The sequence below is a fragment of the Diadema setosum genome, chromosome 9 (genome assembly GCF_964275005.1).
Source record: "Diadema setosum chromosome 9, eeDiaSeto1, whole genome shotgun sequence".
NCBI classification, from domain to species: domain Eukaryota; kingdom Metazoa; phylum Echinodermata; class Echinoidea; order Diadematoida; family Diadematidae; genus Diadema; species Diadema setosum.
The window spans coordinates 16,972,072-16,992,142 of NC_092693.1; the positions used below are offsets into that span (position 1 = coordinate 16,972,072).

General features: G+C 39.1%; 1 protein-coding gene across 1 annotated transcript in view; it reads left to right on the forward strand.

Annotated features, from left to right (window-relative positions):
* LOC140232897 (gamma-butyrobetaine dioxygenase-like) overlaps positions 1 to 7,103 on the forward strand; it is a 13,662-nt gene extending 6,559 nt beyond the window's left edge. Inside the window, exons 2-6 of the mRNA XM_072313009.1 lie at positions 1,636 to 1,997; positions 2,456 to 2,561; positions 4,004 to 4,140; positions 5,432 to 5,598; positions 6,934 to 7,103. Coding sequence (XP_072169110.1) covers positions 1,636 to 1,997; positions 2,456 to 2,561; positions 4,004 to 4,140; positions 5,432 to 5,598; positions 6,934 to 7,103 — 942 coding nt within the window. The remainder of the gene's footprint in view (positions 1 to 1,635; positions 1,998 to 2,455; positions 2,562 to 4,003; positions 4,141 to 5,431; positions 5,599 to 6,933) is intronic.
* Positions 7,104 to 20,071: the final 12,968 nt, after the last annotated feature.

The window sequence follows — 20,071 nt, forward strand, 5'->3', positions numbered from 1 at the left end:
ACTGTACGTCGTGGAAACTTCGCACAAATTGCGCAAGAATAGTTTTCGGCTTCATTGTCGGAAAACATTCGGGGAAAAACTTTTCCGAATGTTGGATTTTGTCATTCGCGTCCTTCGCAAATCGTTCGCGTGCTCCGTGAAATCACACCTAGAGGTGTAAAATCTGTCCTACAATAAGGAGTACTGACGGACCACAGTGGTCCGTTTTGTTCATGCACTTGGGCCGTTTTACCCGACCCACTGTATATAAAACGGATCACTGTTTTGAAGAAAACTAAGGGATTTCAAAGAACATCATTACGGGCCTTTGTAGTTCAAGCAAATCCTATCCTATGTTACGAAACACCCCGGGACGGTTTTTGTTTTTGTTTTTGTTTTGTTTTTTTTTTGTAATAGACATATGACGAGGCAAAGTTAGGTGGTCCGTTTCACCGCCATATCACTTTCCACTAACTCTGTACCATGCTCAAGTTACAGATAAAGTAAAATCAGAGCAGAAAGACAGAGAATTCATCGAAATCAGAGCTAAGATAAAGAAGTTGCCGAATACATGTGGTTACAGTTTCACTCGTTTCCATGAGACAGGGATATTAGGAGCATACTCGTAGATAGGAAGACGTCACATTATTATCATCACCTCATAACAAGTCTCCGATTGACCTGCCCGACGTCTTCAATGAACCTCCTTCTTTTATTGATAACTTGAAGTCCACAGTCATAAGTTGCATATCCTTCGCATAAAAACATCGTTGTTAGGTAATGGCCTATATTATAAAGACGACATTTAGGAGGAGTTGCAGTTGGTAAGGCGTCGGAAAAAAAACAAAAACAACAAAAAAGACAATAATGTTTGTGTGTGTGTGTGTGTGTGGCTACACGTGGGAGGATTACATAGAATGATGGCGTCATCACTTCTGATGATTTGTAAATGCTCATGGTTGCCATCAGGATGGTTACAGGTCATTATTCCAAAGATTCGTTATTCCGAAGGTTCAATTATTCCGAAGGTTCGTCATTTCGACAGTTCGTTATGCCGAAGGTTCGTTATTCCGAAGGTTCGTCATTTCGACAGTTCGTTATTCCGAAGGTCCGTTATTCCGAAGGTTCGTTAGTCCGAAACTTAAACAAGGTTCGTTATTCCGAAGGTTCGGATCCCTTGGCTCCCTTGGATCCCTTGGCTAAGATGGACCCACCCCATTTATCTCCAATAATCGCCTAACATACATAACATAACATACATGTAATATAGCAATCGAACAATATGTCTTTGCCCATAAAGAATGTGAGCAAAACGTTCATCTCCAGCTGAACAAAAATGAATGTCATTTCTTATATAATGGCAGACACAAAATGAAGGCTACCTAATGTTATTTCAGTTCTACATGTATAATACATTTAAGTGTTGTTTTTGTGAATGATTTATCCTTTTCCTCTTTTTGCAATTTTGTGTGACTTTGTTCGGATTAACGAACATAACCCATCATGATCACCCTCGGGCGTGTATTTCATGTATTCCACAACTTTCTAATTTCATGTCCGATTTTGACGAAACTTAAAGGATTGAGTCATTACTCCCTCTATACCAATGTTGATGTTTGCTTCGCGTCAATTTAGTGTTTTTCCCCCTACATCTAGACGAAAGTGCAGTCTATCTCGGTCATTGAGGATGGTCAAGTCCTGTCGGTTGTCTGGAGTCATGATCACCGTAGTGACTTCCCTACCAATTGGCTCCGGGGGCATCGCTTCGACAGATCCACGCTCGACCCCGTCGAGGGCACCAAACCGATCTTGTGGGGAGCCGATGTGATGGACACCGATCACTTCCGAACCTTCGATTTCCAGGAAGTGATGGAGAGCGACGACGCCCTCTACGACTGGCTTACCGTACTCCACAGCTTAGGCTTTGGTATCTTGAAGTGCGCTCCGAAAGAGCAGGGTCAACAAGTGGTTTTCCAGAACAGACTTGGATATGACTGCCCTTCTCCGTCTCCTTCCGGGTAAAACCAAACTCCTCTTGTTGTTGTTTTTTCCCTTTTTTTATTGCATTTTTCTCGTCTAAGGGTACGGGATATGTTCTTAATGTCGGTAGTAACGACGTCATTTTATCATTTTCTTCATGTGCTAATAAATGCAAATGAGAAAAGCAATAAAAAAAAAGAATCATGAATATTGGAAATGAAATAAAAAGATAATATTCAAACTTCGGCAATAAAAACTACTTTTTTGTCTTACAAAATAAAAGAATATGACAGTTAAATTGGTAACACAGGAGATCAAGTTGTTTCAAATGTACTGACACTGATTAAAAGATAAAATCAATCATACTTCAAAGCGTCCTCTTAATTATGTAAATAAAAATTTTGGTATGTTTGTGACACGTATTTTCAAGGACGATGAATGCAACAAAAGTACTCACACGGCGTTGATAAGCACTTTTTCTTGTCATCTTCAACAGCGTGGTAAACCAGATTAGAGAGAAAAGCGGCAAACATAACCCCGCCTACTCAAACAGAGGTTTGACCCTACACACAGACCTGACGTATTACCACCAGCCAAAAGGGGTAGGAAAGTTTTCAAGTAACCATTTAACATCCTCATGGATGATGTTAATCTTGTGCGTGCTTGTTTGCGTGTATTTCTTATGAACCAAACTTTAAACCCACACGTGTTCTACCGTGCTCCCCATTCAGTGATCTATACATTCAATCGAATTAAATCAAATATTACGCCTAATATCGCAAGTTTTCCAAGAATGGTCTTAGCTACGAGTACTGTATACTCCGGCAAATGAGATTGTTGGCGTCAAAATCTATAGTTTCATCTTTTCAGATAATTATCCACTTATTACTCTCTGGGATCAATTATTGTAATTTTGACGAGAGGTAAGAAGACGTCACCATGGAGCTGCTCTATGGAGTAACCACGGCGTAGAATTCAGCGTACACTCTAAGAAAAAAATCCGGGTCAGAACTGACCCGGAACCGGGTCCGTTGGGGTCACACCCCGTTCCCGGTCAAAAATGACTTGGAATTTGGTCATGAAGACCTGGAATGGGGTCACCCTGACCCAATTCATGACTCTGAATGGGGTCATATCTGACCCCATTCCTTGTCATTTCTGACCCGGAACGGGGTGTGACCCCTACGGACCCTTTCCGGGTCAGTTCTGACCCGGATGTTTTAAGAGTGTAGATTGTCTCCATTGTCGTAATTAGGCATGGAATGAAACGGAACATAAACATACGCCAGTGACATACATATATATTAATAATAGATCTACCTATCTCTTTGCCTGTCTTTCTGTCCGTCAGTCTTTCTATCTGTATGTAATTTATTGTTTGGATTTGTGAGTGTGTATGTGTGTTTGTGTGTAAGACAAATCCATCAAGTGCACGGGGTGCAAGTCTTGTTTTGATTTTTTCCTCTTTTTTATATTTTGATGTTGTGGAGACGTGAGAGTTTTGAAGCTGGATGCGACAAGATGTTGGGTGTTTTATTGCTTGTTTGTTTTTTTATTCTGATTTTATTTGGATTTATTTTCACTTTGTGTTCACAAAAGCAGAGAAACAAATATAACTGAATTACAATGATTATTATTATACAATGACATGTTGTCTTTTATAAGAACGTGAAAAGATAATCGAAACGTATACTCTAATAAGGTACTGTATATACTTTTGCAATAAATGGTAATACAAATTGCTGACATATAATTATGATAGCTGTCTGGCTGTACACTTCACTCCTCTGCCGTGTCTGCAATGCATTGGTTGGTATGCAATACATTGGTTGGTATATAGTTGGGAGAGACTAACCTATCCAGGCTGACATGTGTTCATACATAATATGGATAAAGTAAGAGCAGGACGTCCCTTGTAAGATATATTATGAAAATTGAGGATAGACAGAAAGTTATAGATAAAATCACAGACTCTTTTTCGCTTACACGAATAAATGCTGTTCAAAATATTATACTCATACGCATGGCCCTGTTTCTTCCACAGCTTCAGCTCTTTCACTGCATCCAGCAAGCCGGTGGCTCGGGGGGAGACAGTCTACTGGTCGATGGGTTCAAAGTAGCCGAAGATCTGAAGTCTAGCAGTCCACAAGCCTTTGATCTGTTGACGACCGTCCCATGGGAGTACAAACATGCCGTTGTAAAATGTTATCACATCGGATATCAACGAGCAATAACGTAATAATTATGTAACTCTGTAATGATTTCCCTCCCCCCCCCCAAAAAAAAAAGGAAAAAAAGTTTTAAACATTGTATAATACCGGTACCCGAAATACTTGTACTCGCAACCCCAATTGTGTTGCATACATGGGACTACGTATAGGATTTGGGATAAGACCTATTCTATAGTGTGCGCATGTACATATGCAGAACAACATTAAACTGATTATTGTTGCATATGACGTAGTATTTGAAAGAGGTTTCTAAGACTAATCTGTAAGAGTGATGTGAATGACCCTCACTTTCCGTTATTATTGATACTCTTGATCAATTTTGTCGGTTTTCTTGCTTTTCCGTTAGACGCATTGACTTAAAGTTTGTAGGTAAGATCATGAATGATTAATGAAGAACTTATGGGACCATTACGGAAGTCGACACAGGACGATAAGGTTTCGTGATTGACCCTATCGTCGCTCTTCAAATACCTGCTTGAAAGTGTTTTGTTTATTTGTGTGCTTGTTTTCTAGGGGAGAATGAATGTCCACTGAATTATCTTTAAAGGACAAGTTCACCTTCATAGACATGTGGGTTGAGTAAATGCAGCAATATTAGTAAAACACATCATTGAGAGTTTAAGGAAAATGGAACAATCCGTTCAAAAGTTATGAATTCTTGAAGTTTCAGCTCAGTCGCGCCTGGATGAGAAGACTACTATAGCTTGTGATGTCACAATTATGTGTACAATGATACAAATAAAAAATAAAGAAAAATCAACATATTTTCACTTTTCTCGCATAACAAAAGAAAACTCGACTGTTCTCGTTCAGAAGGCAGGGGAATGATATTATCCTTAACATACGTCAGTAACAAGTTGAAGAAATGTGCACTTTATTCAAAAAGTGAAGTTTTGTGAATGTCTCTTCTTATTTTCCTTATATCGTTGTACGCATGTGACATTATACACTGTAGTAGTCTTCTCATCCAGCGATGACTGCGCAGATACTTTAAGAATTCATAACTTTTGAACGGATTGTCCAATTTCCCCCCAAATTTTCACTGATGTGTTCTACTAATATTGTTGCATTCACTCAATCCACATACTTGCCCTGTAAGTTTGGTTAAACAATAAACTTTCTTTTAAAGAGAAAACTATAAGCTAGGCTGAAACGTTTGGCAAACCTCGATACGCAACTGCCAGTGCGAGTTTTGATGTTTTTGTGTCAACAAACGTGCTTCTTCTGTTATTTTTTTTTAGTTTAGACGACAGTGGCCAGGTGTGTAAAATCGTGACCAACGACGTCACACGGGCGTCGATGCTTCGAATGCCCCCTGAAGAAGTCGACGCTGCGTACGAAGCGCTGTGGGAGTTCTACAAGCTTGCATACGATCCACGCAACTTGCTACAAGTTAAACTAGAACCGGGTGGGTGTGTATGAAAAGAAAGTGACACTCTTTCAACTAATGCTGCAATGTACTTCTTATCGTGTTTCTACTACTACTACTACTACTACTACTACTACTACTACTACTACTACTACTACTACTACTAATACTACTACTACTACTACTATTACTACTACTACTACTACTATACCACTACTACTACTATACCATAATTACAATAAGAAAAGTAATTTTAGCATCAGAATTGTAATTGTTTTTGTCATCATGAATGAAGAGCACACGAGGGTGTCGGAAACTATACAAATATCAGAAAATGATAACCGTATCTTGTATAGTTTTGTGTGTTTCATGCACAAGCAAATGTAAAGGAATCAAGTGTAATGAAGGCATTGTATGCATTGCTACCAAAGCCATAATGTCTCCACAATATGTTGCTAGTTATTACGTTTGCTCGCGCAAGTTAGTACAAACAATAACTATCAATTCAAGCAGGATTAGCCATGACATCATCTTTACTTTGACAACTGACGTCAGCTTCATTTTAATAACGATTGTCTGCATTGAGTGTCTTCGTGATTTAATAATAATAATAATAATAATAATAATAATAATAATAATAATAATAATAATAATAGTAATAATGATAATAATAATAATAATAATAATAATAATAATAATAATAATAATAATAATAATAATAGTAATAATGATAATAATAATAATAATAATAATAATAGTGGCCTAAAGTCCATCAAGAATGATGCATATGGCGCTCTTACATAACCAGCATGAACAGTACATAATACAACCATACAATATTCCAATACGATAACTTATCAGAGCAAATGAACGCATTCACCACCACTGCAGCCACCGATCAGTACACATCAGAAACGGATGACAGATTTGTCAACATGGTGTTTAAGCATTTTCCCGTACACACGTTGTAAAGTTTGTGAATTAAGATATCGATATTTCGGGCAAGGAGAATAATCATACGCTAAATAAGTACTCTACTTTTGAATGTGCATGTCTGTAAAGTATTTTCTCCTTAGTCATAGTATACAAATGGCTCTATTTTATCGTTTTGTCATTTTGATAATAGTACTGGCTGATGTAGATTATCTTTCGTCCTGTCGAAGTGTAACTCCAAAATTGTTATAAATCACAAAACTGGAATGGGAACTTCCGTCGTGCGACGTTTCGCCGATTAACAATCAATTTTAGTGTTTTAATTAGCACTGGATGTGGGAAATTATTCCAAGTAGGGCCCCATCCTTTTTTCCTTTTTGTATTTTTAACATTTTAAACTGAGTAATGCTGCTTTGTTCAAATTAATGTCTTCGTCCCCAGGTGACCTTCTTGCCTTTCACAACCACCGCGTTCTCCACGGTCGACTGGGCTTCGCATCAAACGCACAAGTGAAGCGCCACCTTGAGACGTGCTACTCTGACTGGGAGATCGTGTCAGCGCGCATGCGTCAGATTAAAACCGACAGCATGTTGGAAGCTGTTCGTGATTAGATGTTTAAATATCTTTCCTGCTCTATAAGCAAACATGTATGTTTGTTTGGTTGTTTTTTTGTTTTTTTTTTTGTATTCCGACCTCACGATCAAAAAAAAAATAATTAAGACTCTTCAAATCATTTCAAAGGTGTTTGCTGGTGAAGACAACGCACAGTGTATTCAATATTGATAGGGACAGACGAAGGTGTGCATAAGAAGTTGATCTCATAATTTGACAAACGGATTTAAGGAATGTATTTTATTGTTTAAAAGTAGGCTGTATTGAAGTAGAGCCAGACGCATTTATTGCATATAAGTCACAAGATGAGAGAAGGAAGAAGAAAAGAGGAAAATGTGTCACTGGTAATTTTTCCCCCATTATAAAAAGTAGACAACAACCACGAATTTACATAAAGAGATTATGGAGGATGGAAGGTAAGGGTTTGCATCATACTGCATCGTAACTCGCAGTTTTCGAACAATAAGTTTATTTATCTTTAATAGTATTTTCTTACACTTTTTCTTAAAAGTAGCCATGGAATTATAGATAACATAGGTTTTTATATTGTGCTTTCGAAGCAATAATATGAAGCAATGCATTCACTCAGGTTATGATTAGTAATGTTGTAGAACAATAATTATGTAGGCCTGTATAATAGGCTTGGTGTAGGGTTATCGTAACATTTTCATGAATTCGGTGGCGGATCCAGAGGGGGCGCACTGGGCGCGCGCCCCCTCTTTATTTATTTTTTTTTCAAACAAAAGAAATAAAAAGAAAAAATGGCGGGGGTGTGTGCGCCCAACCTTTAATTTTGTAAAGGCGCCTCCTCTTCATGGAATTCCTGGATCCGCCCATGGAATCGGTTGACCTAATTACCTTCGAAGTAGAAACAGATTGGGGTTCATTGCTGTCGTTTGGAATACATATTATTATATACATTATGGCCCGAATTCACGAAGGTGGTACAATCTTAATGAAACCATGGTTTAAACCATGGACAAAAACTATGGAGCGCAAAGTGTCACATGGAATACTTCGTTACGAAATCAGTCATTTCGTCGATGAAATGATGATTTTGTAACGAAATGACATTTTGTAACTAAATGAACATTTCATCCAAGAAATGATAATTTCGTTAACGAAACGGTCATTTTGTCGACGAAATGACCAATTTCGTAACGAAATATTCCGTGCGACACTTGGCGCTCCATGGTTTTAGTCCATGGTTTAAACCATGGTTTCATTTGTACCACCTTCGTGAATTCGGGCCTATGTGTATGCGTGTGTGTGTGTGTGTGTGTGCGCGTGTGCATGCGTTTGTATCTGTTTATGCTTAACGAAGAGGCGTTTATATCCATTAAAATCATCCCATTTCTCGTTCTTGTAATATCGATTTGATTTTACATCTTAAAAGCATTGCTTTTTCTTGATTTTTATTTTTGTGGGACTGTGTAATACCTGTGATGATTACATACGATCCCAATGTGCAAACGATGTAGGCCTGCTGAGTAAGAGCTCGCTGACTAGAATTGTTAGTTCTTGCCGTCATTCCACTGACTTCAGTAAAAAGAGCTATTAGCTATTAGATTTATGTTATATACACTCAGCAAAAAGAAAAGAAAGTAAACACTTTTTCGAGTTCATATTTTTATAGAAGATTTTGATTGAAATTAATGTATTAGGCCTATAAATCATATTAAAGGTAATTTGACTGGCTATCAATCTAGAGGGTCAATATGAAGGAAAATATTACGCATGAGTGAACACACTTTTTTCCTCCAAGGCACAAAAGTAAAAATTGCAATAATTGACATGTTGTCTTTTATTTGCAAATGCCCGTCAAGATAATTATTGCAAAAGACCAGTTTAACACAATGAGAGACATGAATAAAATAGCAAAAATAAGTTTTCGTTCTTTTTTCACTTTATATTGAATTGAATTCAATTACTGAAACTGCACTGGTCTTACACTTGAGACACAGTCACTAGTTCCACTTCTTTATTTTGATATTTCACATCACATCTGTACATGTACTTAACAGAAAAGAAACAAAGAAATAGGCTTGTATGTTGCACATACCCCGCGTTATACTAGTAATCATCTTTGTGAATAGAAAAGAGAAAAAGAGAAGCAAAAAGAAAGGAGTCAAAGAAATGAACAGAGAGGATCAGGAGATAACATACAAACCAAATCAATTTTGAAAACACAGTAAGAATCAACTTTCAAATATCGACATTAATAACAAATGATAATACACTAGATGCAGAAAACTTTCAGTTGGGGAGATCGTATACAATAGGAGATTTAGGCTTTTGCGAACCTTTAGTAACATGCTGATTAGCTTTCGTTCACTCCTGTGGACTTCTTCAGGCCAAGTGAAGAAGTCCACAGGAGTGGACGAAAGCTAGCCAGCAAGTCACTAATGGTTGGTAGAAGCCTAAATCTCCTATCAAATGATAGACTATCTCTAACGGAGCACATAACTAGGCCGCCCCTCCAAAAAACAAACACACAAACAAATAAATAAACATGCACTACATTATAGAGAACTGAGAGTGAGAGATGAATTAGAGATAGATTCACAAAAATCTTCCGAACTAATACATTCTTTGTTGCCTTACAGAAACCGTCCATTAAACCGATAATGCAATACTTTATTTTCATGTCAATACAGCACCCATTTCTGAAATAAGGCATTTTCCTTTTTTAGGTTTCAACTCCATTGCTATTCTACCTCTCTGGTTTGTATGATGATATTATTTGTTTATTTTGAATAAGTATCAAACACGCTTTCACACACAGATTTTGTATGAGAATGCATGTTTGATGTTTTTAGAGAAGTCATTGTGTAAATCCATGAATACACGCAAAGCTTAGTCATGATCTTTACAAGGTGCCTGACATCTATGTTGTTATTATGATATTTGCTCGCTGACAAGCCCCCCCCCCCCAACAAGTGCTTTCTCCTCTTTTTCAAGAGTGATGCATGTTTTCTTCAACATTATGACGCTGCTCCATAGTTCTAGTATAATGTCGAATCAGTTACGTAAAGGCGCTGTCACACCTTTCCCGGTAAGCTACGCGGGCTTGTTGCGAGTAGGGATTTTCCAGCAGGCAGGAAAATTTTCTGCGGGCGTGCAAGGAGGTATTATGTTGGCGAGTTCCGAACTCGCGTCTTACCTGTTAGAGGCGTGTTATTTACCTGCTACTTGCGTGCATTCCATGTGATCTGCGTGAGAGCTTTGAAACCGATCCATTTTCAGCTACGAGCGACATACGGAGACTGCGAAGTACCTGCGTTACAGCTGCAAAGTACCTGAGTGGGAGCTGTCTGCGAGGTGTTGCAACTAAGGGCCTCCTACTGGTGTTCTGCGTGTACCTCTGCGGGCAAACCCCCGCGACTCACCCGGAACGAGTTTTGAGCATGCTCAAGGCCTTGTCACACCGTGTCTGATGGGGAAGCCTTGCGGGCTGATTTGCGGGGAAAATGTTTTGCTACCCGGACCTCCCAGCAGTTGATCCGCACCTGACAGTACCAGCGCATATCTCGCCCGTACTTGCCCGCAGAAGCGCACGCAAGTCCGATTTACCCGCAGCCAAGTTTTGAGCATGACCAAAATTTCTTCCGGGTGAGTCACGGGGATTGCCCGCAGAGGTCCACGCATGAGAACGCCAGTAGGAGGCCCTTAGCGGCAGCACTCGTAGGAAACTCCCACGCAGGTACTTCGCAGCTGTAACGCAAGTACTTCGCAGTCCCCAATTATGCGGCCAAGATAATGGCATTCTTTGGGACTTCTGCCATTGCTTCAGAGGAATTCCTTCACTGAGTTGTCAGCCCCCACGCGCCTGGCACGCAGGTCACACAGAATACCCGCAAGTAGAACTTAAGTAGAACCCGTCCAGCACGTAAGACACATGCAAAACTGGCCCAAATCCTTGTCCGCCCTCAGAAATTGTCCGGTATGCTGGAAAATCCCCACACGCAACAAGCCCGCGTAGCTTGCCCGGAAAGGTGTGACAGGGCCTAAACATGGGAGCGGGTAAAAAGGATTTGCGTGCTCATCTACGGGTGAGATACTTGCCAGGTACTGTCATGTGCGGGTCATCTGCGGGGACCTCCGGGTGGTAAAATTGTTCTTCGCAAGTCGCACGCAAGGCTTGCCCGGAAAGGTGTGACACGGCCTTGTCTTTGCTAGCACTTCAGCACTCGTTACGCATTGTACGTGTTCAGTCTTTCATGGATATCCTGGCAAAAAAAAAAAAACCAAACCCAACAACAACAACAACAACAACAACAAAACAAAACAAAACAAAACAAAACGAAACGAAACGAAACGAAACAAAATTAAACGAAACGAAGAGAAGAGTTTGACTCCGTGGATAAAATCATAAATTTGATTCGACTTTCTGGGGTGGCCCTAGACTGTGGACATTCGGTCTGCCACGGGCGGTTGTGCTGCAGTTTTTGGCGGAATAAAGCGTGAAGAAAGCGATTCCTGGAGTGTCACTGTTGTCATCAATGTCGTGTGCTCGCCACACCGCTGCCGCAACAGCATCCTAACTCGTTCGCTGGCCCCGAAGAAGACAAAGATGGAGACTCCTTGCAGGGAGCTGGTGATGATAAATACGTACCACAGGACTCCGAGATCAGCGAAAAAGGCAATGAATCCGAAGAGCCAACCCAGTCCAAGCAGGCATGAAATCTGAAAAAGATTGTGCCCATCGAGAAGAACTTTCATTTCTATTTCTACATCGTTTTTGTGCAGGCACATTAACACAAGATACAATATACAATATACTATGACAAGATTAGTTTCTAAATAAAATTATAGTTATCATGGTCAGGTTAATATCATCAATACAAAATGCATGCGTGGGGTTTTTAATCATGTAAACATGGAGAGTACACAATGAGAAAAGAAAAACCCAAAAGAACACCAGCAACAAAACAAAGGACCGTATAATCATTGATGTGGATGATGGTCCTTGCAAAATTATAAGGTACTAGTACAGTTTGTTTACGAAAAACATATTTTGCAGAGCTATATACGCACAAATTTTTGAAAGAAAGTTTAGTAGCTCTTAATGTTTAGTGTAGTTACATTGAAATTACGTACCGTTACATGTTGAGTTAATTTAAGAGAATCCTTGTGCATGTGTGTTTGAGTGTGTGTGTCAATAGTGTATAACACAATAACTGAACGTGCATAATTGATTATTATATTCATGTATATGATATTTTGTGGATGTATAAGAATGTATATAGGCTTCTGTGACTGAGTTAGGTTAAAGTTCAGCTCATTGTGCCAATTTTCATTCGGAGAGAAAACTCACGAAGTCAGGAAGGCTGCTTATCCTAGGTGTTACAAAAAACATTTACCACTTTTGATCCTCAATAGTTCGAAAACTATACATCAGATAACACTGTCATTGATATGAGTAATAGCTGAATAGTGTATAAACAATTTAGTTGGAGGTGATTTGAATATGAGAGCACGAATCAGTTTCGTTAAATCCATGATTAATTTTAAAGTTAAGTTCCAGATTTCGCCAAATTGCAGGAAACGTCGCACGAAAACTCGCAAGTCAGAGTGCGAAGTTTCTAACTTTCTAACTTTCACACGGCAGAAAGATCGCAAAGTTTCGTATTCACTTGACTTCCTCGCATCCGCTCTGCCTTTAGTGTATGTTAAAGGAGTAAACTGGGCTTGTGCAGTTTCTCAAAAAACTCTGCGACATTTTCATTGGCTCCCACTAAAATGTCGCGAAGTTTCGGAAAGAACTGCGCATGGGAGCTCACTTTGCGAGTTTGTTTGTTTGTTTGTTTGTTTGTTTGTTTGTTTTTTGAGTAGTGATGAGTACAAGTAGTGCAAAACTTCACGATTTGCGATATTGCAATTGTTTCTCTACTGAGAATTGCCGTATTGTTGCCCTTTATGCAATTTTGCAAGGGTAAAGGAAAATAAATTTGAATATTGTTACACAGAAAGATGCTGTTTTAGGCGCAAACGACATACCTTGACATACACCAACAGTTCTCTCAATTTTTTTCTCCGTCGTTCATCATCCATATCCCGATAGAGAATTCTCGACTCGCTTCTACTCTTGCACAGGCCGTAGGATGTCCAGCAAAAGAGCGCGACGTTCCCCAATAGACTGACTGCAACGGGGACCAAGAAGGCTAGGAAGTTGGCCCTCTTTGGTTCTAGCCAGCAAGAGGGTCCACCATAACTCAGGAACTTGGGACTGGTGAAGTGCACGACCATGCATAGTGCGACTATCAGCAGAGGGGTACCCCAACCCAAGCCAGAATACACAGCTAGCCGTTTGCGATTGGACCCGCTCACGAGGACCAGCTTTGTCGATCCAAATTGACGTGCCAGGTCCCAGGCCAAAATGTTGGTCCAGGAGAAGACCGAGAGGAAGGTTAGATGGGAGAGAATAGCCACAAGCTGGCAAAGGACCGGTGTGACGTCTACCCACGCCGAAACGAACTGGTTAAACACCTGTTGCGCGACAACAAATCGTTAGTTTTACCATTAGACATGATTTTCGAGTATACAAAATACACCATCAACATTTCAAGATTATTTGCATTATGTGTTTCTAAAAGGTTCATTATGAATATGACGGTAGTTTGTTGGAATAATGATACACTTGTAATAACAAAATATTTCTGTTTCTGTTCTTTTGTCTTAGAAGATCTTCATCTAGTCCCGAAACACCACCATTATTACATACGAAAATTTGAATCTGGCTTTAGCCTTTGATACCTTTCTTTTTTTCTTTAATGACGTTTTCAAAATAGGCCTTCAGCCGAATATTCCATCTAGATTAGTGATCGTGACGATCACTTTTTTTTTTGCTGAACCATGCAGCTTAAAAGATTTAAGACTTAAAAGTCTTACCTGTGCAAAAAAGAGCGCTGCAACCAAACTCATTACGCATATCCCTTGAAGATTCCGCAACGTTGTGAACATACAATAAACAAAGAAGGTGGCCAGCAGGCAAATGTTTGAACAGGCGAAAAGTACATTGCCTAAAATTTGCTGCTTCGCAGAGTACTGAAAGGGCGAAGAGGGAGGCTGGGACCAGCATATCCTGGCTGAGCCGTCTTTCAGTATCACGTACTGATCAGGTGGAACATACACGTTCTGGTACACCTGCAGATGTAAAACACGTAGATTTCCTTTAATCAATGCATTAATTATTTTCTTCATTTTTTTTTTTTGTTGGAAGATTACCACGATTGCAATCAAAAGAGGAGGAAAATGCATTCCCATCAGGGACCATGGCTAAGTATCTATGGCAAAAAAGAGGTCTTGTCCAGTAAAGTTCTCATTGTAACTTTCTCCAGCAGTAGGTTATAATCATGGGTGACGTATTACAAAGGTTCGTTACTCCGAAAATGAAACAAGGTTCATTATTATGAAGGTGCATGTTCTTATTGCGTAATATCCTACCATCTTTTTTTTTTTTATATTATAACAAATGAAGTTTATTCCATTTTCGAAATTACGATCCTTATATTCTGCCGATTTCACTCTCGGATTAACATGCACCACGAATTCGGAATAAAGAACCTTATTTCATTTTCGGAATTACGCATCCTCGGAATGAAGAACGTTCGGAATAACAAACCTTATCTCATTTCAGGATGTAAGAACCCTAGGAATAACAAACCTTAATTCGGAGTAACGAACTGCAACCATATAAAATAATCATATGGCATTTCTGTAGCTAATCGTCGGTCCTCCTTTTATATCTATTGATTGGCTATATTTCAATTCTTCAATGAAAAAATGTACTCAAACGAGAATGTTGCAGAAGTATATATCATTTATGCTGTATTTCAATTTTGATCTATTTTTTACGTTCATTCGCTTATACAAAAATGTCATTTATTTCTTATTGTTATTACTATTATTATCATTATTATTATTATTATTATTATTATTATTATTATCATCATCATCATCATCATCATTACCATTATTATTATCATCATCCTCAATAATCCGGACCATTGACGTAAAAATGCTTGTCTACAGATTATTCGGTTTATTTCCACTTTATCTATAGGCCTGAATATATTGTAAAAATGGTCAAAATCTCCGAGCCACTGACTTTTCATGCAGTGCTAACCCATATTCATAGAACGCCGAAGATTATACTGCCAAACGTAATGCTGAGCGGAAATTAATAAAATAAAAGTTGAATTAATTTTTTGTTGTATTAAGTCGGTCAGCCATGCATATTTCACGCTGTAACGCGGTCAGTGTGACATCACAAAGAAACATCACGTCACCGTATACAATTCAATGTTTCATTTTCCAATAATCTGTGTCATGAAAACCCGGTTAAATATCATATCATGGCCCTATGAATTATCCGAGATCATTTATAAATGGAGTACAGTTCTTTCCCGTTAATGCCGTGGCCATGTAAGGCATATTAATCGATGCACGGTTTCATATTGTGTTTTTCGATGTTCAAAGTTCAATTTTATTTTCATTTCGGTCAAATAAACAGAGAAATTATGTACAATGTATAAGCAGAACATATTTGTAATAATTCCAAAAGTGTTAATTTACAAAATACATGTTAAAAAAAAATGAGTTACAGATGAAGAAAACTTTTTCCTTTCCGTCAAGTCTTTTAAATGCTCGCATGTTATGAATAATAGAGCGAAAAGAAAATGTTCACACGTACAAGCACATGCAAACATAAACACATAAGAAGATGATACGTTGAGTTTAAACATTGCAGAACTTAAGCGATGATCACAAAGGTTCGTATGAACGATGCGTTTGTAGGAATGTCACTGTTCGTATGAATAATTCTGGAGTTCGTAGAGATTCGTAGATGGGGCACAGATTCTTACGGTCTTCTTACGAATTTCGTACGAACGCTGTTTTCGATTCGCAAGAACAACTTAAGACCTTTTAGAGAAACGAAATAAAATGGCCCTAGAATTCGTACGTTTTTCGTAAGAATGCCATGAGTTATTCTTTCGTCAGACGTACGGTCATCTTATGATTTCTTTTTGTCGTAAGATGGCCGTACGTGCAACTCACGGCACTCTCAATTTATTCGTAAGAAGATGTTACGATTTTTTTATTGTATATTTTGTCGGGTTGTTAAAAAGACGCTGCCGTGTCCTGTCGAAAATTCTGTAACAGTTGAAAGTTTTATACTTCAAGATGGTAGTAGTGCCAAGGAGACTACAACTGCAGCTGCATCTGCAAGTAGAGGAGGAGGAAGAAGAAGAAGATCGAGTGGTTGTAGCGGTTGCTTTTGTTCAGAAGAGACAGATGCTTTCTGGTCGAACACCTATACAGAGTGAGGATTTGAACTTCGCGCGTTTGGTTTTAAACCCCCTAAAGCTCAACAGTTGCACAAATTGTATACCTACGCCTTACTAGTCCCTCACGAACGCCTTACAAACTCGAAGAGTTGTTCGTAAGAACGCCGTACGAATCTCCGTTCGTAAGGCATTCTTACAAAAGACGTAAGAGCCCTCTATGAACGACTTAGGGCGTTCTTACAATCATCGTAAGAATATAAGGCTTCTAGAATTGTCTCTCGACCCTACAGAATCTTGCGTAGTTCTTACGATGTTCGCACGAAGTTCATACGAAGAGAGGGTTTCGTACGAAGTTAAAAAAAAAATCTTGGACAAGACCATCGACCAGGCTACGAATTTACGAACGGTCTACAAACGGTCTACGAACGCTGGTTTCGTACGGTCTTCTTAAGAAGATATTACGAAATTGTCTAAAAATCGTTCGTACGGCGTTCGTAGCAGTTCTTAGTGATATTTATGACCGAGCCATTAGCAAAAGATTAGTGTCACTTGAGACCTTGATTAACATTGTATTAATCTATTTAATATTACATCGCCATGGCATGCCGAGGAGTCAGTACACAGTCTTGTTTGATTAGCGAAACTGCGTCCTGGCTGGAATATACTCGGATAATAATCCATTATATATATATATATATATATATATATATATATATATATATATATATATATATATATAATTCATATATATATAATGATACTTGTAGTCCGCGTGTTGGTACCAGTATAGAAAAGATGAAGAAGTAGAGTGGTAATGCATTTTGACAGTCCAACAGTGCTATTTATTCAGACCAAATTTTCGACGAATACATTCGTCTTCCTCAGGGTCGACAATGAATTGTCATTGTAGACCCCGAGGAAGACGAATGTATTCGTCGAAAATTTGGTCTGCATAAATAGCACTGTTGGACTGTCAAAATGCATTACCACTCTACTTCTAAAATCTCCTCAAAATAAGTTCTGCAATTAAAGTTTGACATATCACATTTCTCTTATACCCGCATTATCTTCATTAAATATGACATCATAAGAAAGCTTGCTTATTTATCTTTAAAAATGACACGTCACTTGCTATGATTGGGTGTTCTTGGAGTGTGCAAAACAGCCGAGTATATGGGGACAGATCAAATGTGAAAAGTCGCAACAATTCTGCTATTAATAATGTACAGTTTTGATGAAAAAAGGCCACTGGAATAAGCAATACTGAAATCACAGCACTTTAAAACACTCCCATTTCCTAGACATTAGATGACTGTTTGGCCAACCTTTATGTTTAATTTTAATCTGCAGATACTACTGCAGTTTTTAATTCACGGATGAAGCCTGGAATCTAATGATAATCTCACAATGCATTCTTTTCAAGCACATTCCTTTCCTGAAACGACAAAGCAAATGAGAATTATACTGTTTGACATAACACGTTTGCTCTATTTGGCAACATTTCACATTGACCTTTCCTCATACTCAGTCATACTGTGCATTCCATGAGCACCCAATCATAGCAAGTGAGGTGTCATTCTAAAGATAATTAATCAGGCTCTCTTATGATGTCATATTTGATGAAGATAATGCGGGTATAAGAGAAATATGATATATCAAACTTTAATTGCAGAACTTATTTTGAGGAGTTTATATATATATATATATATATATATATATATATATATATGTATATTAAAACCCATGTGTGCTTATGTGAACAATGATTTTGAGCGAGATATACTAGTATGATTAATCACAATCCCTCCCATGCAAAACCGGATAATTCAGCTGCCAAGAACACCAGGAATGAACACTATTGACGTATCAACAACCACTGGAAAAGTCCCAAAATGCACAAAAATGATTCAGCAGTAACTTAAAAAGAATCTTACCAGGTATGTCATGTTGTCTCTCTGTTCTTCGCTAAAGTAAGCCTTGTCAACGATAACAAAAGCACACGTTTCAACATCAACTATCTGCCCATATAACACAATCATATTCTGCTTAGAAAAAGTCCATTCGTTGGTTTGACGTGTGTAATACGTTTCGTTTCTCCACCAGGCTGGATAAACGACGGTTGCATCATCATACATAATGTGAAACGTCTTGTTGAACATGATTGGCTGAAACAGGGTCCAGTCTCCCATAAGAGATACCGAAGACAGCACGTTTTCGTCATAAATGCATATCTCGCTCAGGACTATCTTTCTGTCGCGACAACAGCTCTCATCGTCACCACTTCCTACCTCCAGCATGTCGTCAACAAAGTCTTCCAAAGCTGTTTGATGAGATAGTTCGCTGCCAACATAAAAGGTTTTACGTAGGAAATATCCGGTTTGATCGTCAAATATATTTCGCCCGTTCAGGACGTCGATACTTTGTTCTGTAGTCATGAGCGATAGTGCTTCGATACCTTGAAAGCACTGCAGCGATCCATCCGAAAAGTCAGCAAGCGCAACCGTTCTATTCTGGCAAGCCGGCCATGTTGCATTCTCTGGAACGCATCTTGATCCTTGAAGGACTAGCCCGTTCGTACACTGAAGCTTAGGATAGTATTCCAGTGGGCTAAAGCGAGAGACTATGCTGTATCCGATGTTCTCGTATGATAGAGAATCGCCAGCAAGAACAAATATGCCTTTAAAAACAGGCGTATTACAGTCGGATGCTACTGAGATATCCTCCCATTCAATTCCGTTGCATTTGGCGCAAGCAGGATTCTTGAAGACTGTTCCGTTAATGGTTATTAAAGCTGTCTCATTTGAACACAGCGTGGAGTCACCTGCCTCGCTGTCGCCATTTTGTGAACAACTGGATACAATGGGCACGTTTTCTCCGGGGCATGACCGAATCTCGGGAGGAGGATCACCATCAACTTGGAATAGTCGACAGCCACACGACCTCTCTTCATGCGGTAGTGCATCCAAGCACTCCCTGAAAATGATGAATGTCGTTAGCTGAGAGGCATTCACGCCGTGGCACAGCGCGCAGTATCTGTTGCGATAGAAGGTTCCCATCACATCAAACACGACATCATCATCACCGCTCCATGAACTCTTGCAAGAATGTTGCAAGTCTGCGTCGGCATCTGATGGACAGTTACCGACTAGAAGAAAATTGTAGAAGCATGCGGTCCTCCAACGAAGTCCAAGCGCAAACTCAAAGCATTCCCAGTATTTTCTTGCAGGAATTGACATGGGCGTGGCCATTGGTAAAGATGCATTCATCGATGTTGAGTAACCATGGCAACAGTCTCCAAAGAACTGACATTGGGCATCGCAGTGGCAGTAGTGATCTTGGTGGTTGGTGTCGGCTTGTGTACAATATTCGACTGCAGGTTCAAATTCAACGCACCCTTCGCCGTAACCTACGCATATGAAAAGATAATGGCCATCCTATCGTAACAATATCAGCCTATAAGAAAGTTTGATATCGGACTTTATCCTAATCTCAGCTGGATTATGATCGTGCAAAGAATCTGACATTAGGAAATAAAGAGAAAGATGGAGAGAGAGGGACAGAGGGAGAAAGGTGCTGCTACCGCTATCAACATTATTTTTTAGGAAAACATTCGTTGCATGAACTTGTCGAAGCAGAGGAAAACAGCTGACATTATACTACTTTTGTGTTCGTTGTAC